The sequence below is a fragment of the Protobothrops mucrosquamatus genome, unplaced genomic scaffold (assembly GCF_001527695.2).
Source record: "Protobothrops mucrosquamatus isolate PMUCROS unplaced genomic scaffold, P.Mucros_1.0 scaffold85, whole genome shotgun sequence".
NCBI lineage: Eukaryota > Metazoa > Chordata > Lepidosauria > Squamata > Viperidae > Protobothrops > Protobothrops mucrosquamatus.
Genome location: NW_015386462.1, coordinates 1,120,937 through 1,125,316, shown reverse-complemented (window position 1 = coordinate 1,125,316; position 4,380 = coordinate 1,120,937). Strand labels below are relative to the sequence as shown.

Below are 4,380 nucleotides of genomic sequence, written 5' to 3'. Positions count from 1 at the left end.
CCCCCCCCTCAACTGAAGGAGAGAGCGGGTCACCCTGAAGAGGGAGGCCGGGCGATTATCTGATGACGCAATGAGGGTGGAGTAGTAATTAGACCTCGCCACCCTCATTGCCACAAGGTAGGATCTAACATGCATCCTTACCTGTGTTCGGTCGGATTCGGTTCGGGTAGCCCTCCAACTGCTCTCTAGGCGTCTTTTCATTTAAAACACGTTTGCGCAGTTTGAGAGCCAGCTAAGAACTTGATCTAATTGTTGATGAATGACTATTGTAAACATCTATTTAGTTTTAACTAGAAACTGAAATACAGTGCCATGAAGATGGAATTAGTATTGGAATTTTGTAATGAAGTTAACTTCTAGAGCAGGGGTCTTCAAACTTGACCCTCTTATGACTTGAGGAATTCTGGGAGTTGAAGTCCACAAGTCATAAAAGGGCCAAGTTTGAAGACCCCTGTTCTAGAGCCTTAATTTCCTAATGACTTTTCTTTATGGTCATCATTTTTCAACACATTCATTCAAATATTAATAAGAACTGATAATTAAATTTAATGAATGCTCTTATTTTCTGATTTGATTTGCAGGTTGAAATGGGGCCATTTAAACATACAGTTGATGATGGTCTTGATATTAGAAAGGCAGCTTTTGAGTGTATGTATACTCTGCTAGATAGTTGCCTGGATAGACTAGACATCTTTGAATTCCTAAACCACGTTGAGGATGGTTTGAAAGATCACTATGATATTAAGGTTAGTTTTTATATATGTATATAATAAGTGTATGTATGTATGTATGTATGTATGTATGTATGTAATATAATAACATAATTTTCAATGCAAATGCAACATGTATTAGGAATAAAATGTTTCATATAAAAAGATTGGGCATTTAAATACCTATTTCTAATACCAAATGCCAATTTCTATGATTTGTTATTGCCTCAGGGGAGCTCCTCTGTCAGTAGTAGCTGAAGATGGGTTAAAACAAATGCCACATCTTGAGCAAGACTGCTTCAGTCTGCATCATCCTTAATTAGAGAAAATGTGCAGAGGCCTAGATCCGTATTAATGGAAGAGGGCTTGAACTATTTTCAGAACTCCTGACAGAGACTTGTCTTTCCACCTTTACGTAGGACAAAGTGCAAGCAAAGCAGCACTGATCTTGCTGGTAGGTCTTTGTGTACGAATGGCATCAGCCTTTTAGCAATGGCATCAGCCTTTTAGCAATGGAGGTATGAAGGCATTGGGTCTTGTTCAAATGGCATCAGCCTTTTAGCAATGGAGGTATGAAGGCATTGGGTCTTGTTCAAAATATAGCAGTTGGTATAAAATAATTGACTTGAAGAAAAAATACATCTTGGTGGAACCAGTGTTAAGTGTCTGGATAGGATAGCGAATGAAGTATAGAATTCATTATTTTATTTTCTGATAGTTGCTTAGTTTAAATTGACAAATTGTGTTAAAATAGAAATGAGACCTACAAATATATGTCCACAGAAATAGCAAAGTTATAGCAGGAATTAAATACACAATAGTACACACATATTAATTACATATGTTATGCCACATTATATTATTTGCATTATACATTATATTACATTATGTAACATTACATATGTTAACAGCATACTCAGTGGGCACAGAACACTAATGGGGGGGGGGACAAAATAGAAAGGAATGGTTGATCTTCTGAATAGTAGTACATCCGGTGCAACATTTCATTGCCATGTCCAGTTTATTCAAGTTATCTTTCTCCTAACCAGATGTTAACATTTTTAATGCTGGTGAGACTATCTACTTTGTGTCCAAGTGCAGTATTGCAGAGGTTGGATAGACTGGTTGAACCTTTACGTGCTACATGCACAACCAAGGTACAGTATGAATTTATTTACCTTAATATACAATTTGTAAAACAGAATTGCATTAATTCAGAACCAATCACCAGCCCCTCATATTAAGCCTGATGTCAACGCTGCTAACATTGGATGTCCTTGCTTTGACAAAATATGCATAGCTGTGTGGTATTTTTAGAGTTAACTTAAATAATGCTGGGAGGGGAGGCGAAAGAATGTGGGTGGGGATTACTTTAGATAAGAAGCCCAGAAAGGAACCTTTGCCCTTCAAAGTGATTTATGACAGCAAATTAAGGGAGGGAAATATGTAGCAAAATATATGCACAGGGGAGGGGAATTCGGATCTTGGCATCCATCCATGGTGTGCCGACACTTTGTTGCAGGAATAAAGACTTAGGATAAACAATGCCTGGAAGTTCTTTGAAGTGTTTCATTAGTCGGAACCTTGACACCTAGCACACCTCACTTTTTCTAAAATTGTGATTTAGAGAGTAATCTGTATGATTTTTCCAAGAAGGATACATTTTAAAAGCATTATTCCTGTCAGGCTGTTTTCCACCTATCCCCAGTTTCTGTTCTTACATAAAATAGTCTTATTGCTTCTGTTTGTTGTCCAGAAGTTGCTCCCCCCTCCAACAGGTTCTGTTATCAGAATTGCTTTTAATCTTTATTAAAGTACATAGGATCAGAACACTTTTTATTCCTACCATGAGTTTTTTTTAATTGTAAGATAACATTTTGTAACAGCCTCAATAGTGAGTAAAAGGTAGAAACATAATCTTCAGTCATAAATAATGATTTTCAGATAATAAAGTTGCAAGACATTCTGAAGAACTTTTATTCTGATAGTAGTGTATACTACTTACAATGTGATACGTTTACATTGTTTGCATGTCTTTTTAATTTAATTTTGTTGTTGAATTATTACCTAAATATCATTTTGTTTAAATAAAACAGGTAAAAGCAAACTCTGTGAAGCAAGAGTTTGAAAAGCAAGATGAACTGAAGCGATCAGCTATGAGGGCAGTAGCAGCATTATTAACTATTCCAGAAGCTGAAAAGAGTCCACTAATGAGTGAATTTCAGTCACAGATAAGCTCTAATCCTGAGCTTGCAGCCATCTTCGAAAGCATCCAGAAAGATTCATCATCCACTAATTTGGAATCAATGGACACTAGTTAGATACTCAAACAGGGACCATTAATTTTAACCATACAATGCACTGAATTTACAAATTAAAAAAAAAACAGAAAAATATCTAATCTTCACAATGTTCCATTTTACCTTTATGGAGACAGTTTGGCTTTTTTCCATTGTTGTTTTTTTAGCATTTATTCCAGAATATGTATTTCCATAACTCCAAAGTTGTAAGCCACATATGTTTTAGTGGATTTGGATACCCATTAAATAGAAATAAAAGTTAAAATGCATGATGTATGGAAATAGATTCCAACATCCATTTGCCCTGTAATGTTTAGGATTAAAAGTTTAAAAACTTGTGGCCATGATTTTTCTTTTCATTTTTTTTCTTGAAACTAAACCAAACAATTGTTTTATCTAACTTTGCCTGGCAGATTGGCTGAAAAAAAACCTGAAGAGTTACCATCATACATCTTAGGTACAATTTTAAAATGGAAACGCAAGTAAATGTCCTTTTTAAACTTGAGGGAATAAACAGTTTTTGTTCACACTAATTTTGTATGAGGAAGTTTACAAATGTGTGTGAAGTAGCATGTGCAATTTATTCATAACTAAATTCAGATTAATATATTGATGCAGGCAGTGCTCTCCTTCATAACTAATGCAGTTAATTTATTTCATTGCAATTATTTACATATATATCCTGCCAAGTCAATTTTTCATCAGTATAAAAAATCAAAAGTATAAGCAGCTATATACAAAACAATGAACAACAAAGTGTACTCTAAGCAAAGAAAGATGCAGGTAGCGTAGTTCCCACAGGACAGTTTATACAAATGGGATGAGAGACTGCTGATTTGTGCAAAGAAAATTCTAAACTTATTTTTAGTTTTCATTTATTTGGGTGGTCTTTAGTATTATTATTTGAAAATCCAAAAGCAAGGTATTTAAAAATGGTTTTCAAAAGTCTACCAAATTTTCAAGAGGCATTGAACATTCTTAACCAGACCTGCACAGCATATGGTTCACCAAGCCTCCTTGTATGGCCCACCAATATTTTTTAAAAATTATTAAATTCACTGCCACTGCCCTAAAACATGCACTGTCAAGTGCCTCCAGGCCTCATTGCTTCCATCAGCTCTCACATTGCTTCTGCACTATTAGCTTGCTGATTGGGGTGCCAGGGATTCTTTTGCGGCCTGCAATGGTTTTTATTTTATCATTATGGCCTGCTCTTAACAATTGAGATAGTCATAAGTGGAATGAAAAAATAGTTGGTGCCCATCCCACCACCTTATTTTTGGTGCAAATCTTGTGATATTCTAGCAATAGCAAGGACTGCTACCTAGAGCCAAAATTACAGATTTCTTCTATAGCTTAAAAGTCTGCCA

The 4,380-nt window shown here is 35.4% G+C and overlaps 1 protein-coding gene across 1 annotated transcript in view; it reads left to right on the top strand.

Moving 5' to 3' along the window:
• The window catches only part of CAND1 (cullin associated and neddylation dissociated 1), a 32,036-nt gene extending 28,960 nt beyond the window's left edge, over positions 1–3,076 (top strand). Inside the window, exons 13-15 of the mRNA XM_015812472.1 lie at positions 582–746; positions 1,760–1,867; positions 2,807–3,076. Coding sequence (XP_015667958.1) covers positions 582–746; positions 1,760–1,867; positions 2,807–3,031 — 498 coding nt within the window. The 3' untranslated portion in view covers positions 3,032–3,076. The remainder of the gene's footprint in view (positions 1–581; positions 747–1,759; positions 1,868–2,806) is intronic.
• The last annotated feature ends 1,304 nt before the right edge of the window (positions 3,077–4,380 follow it).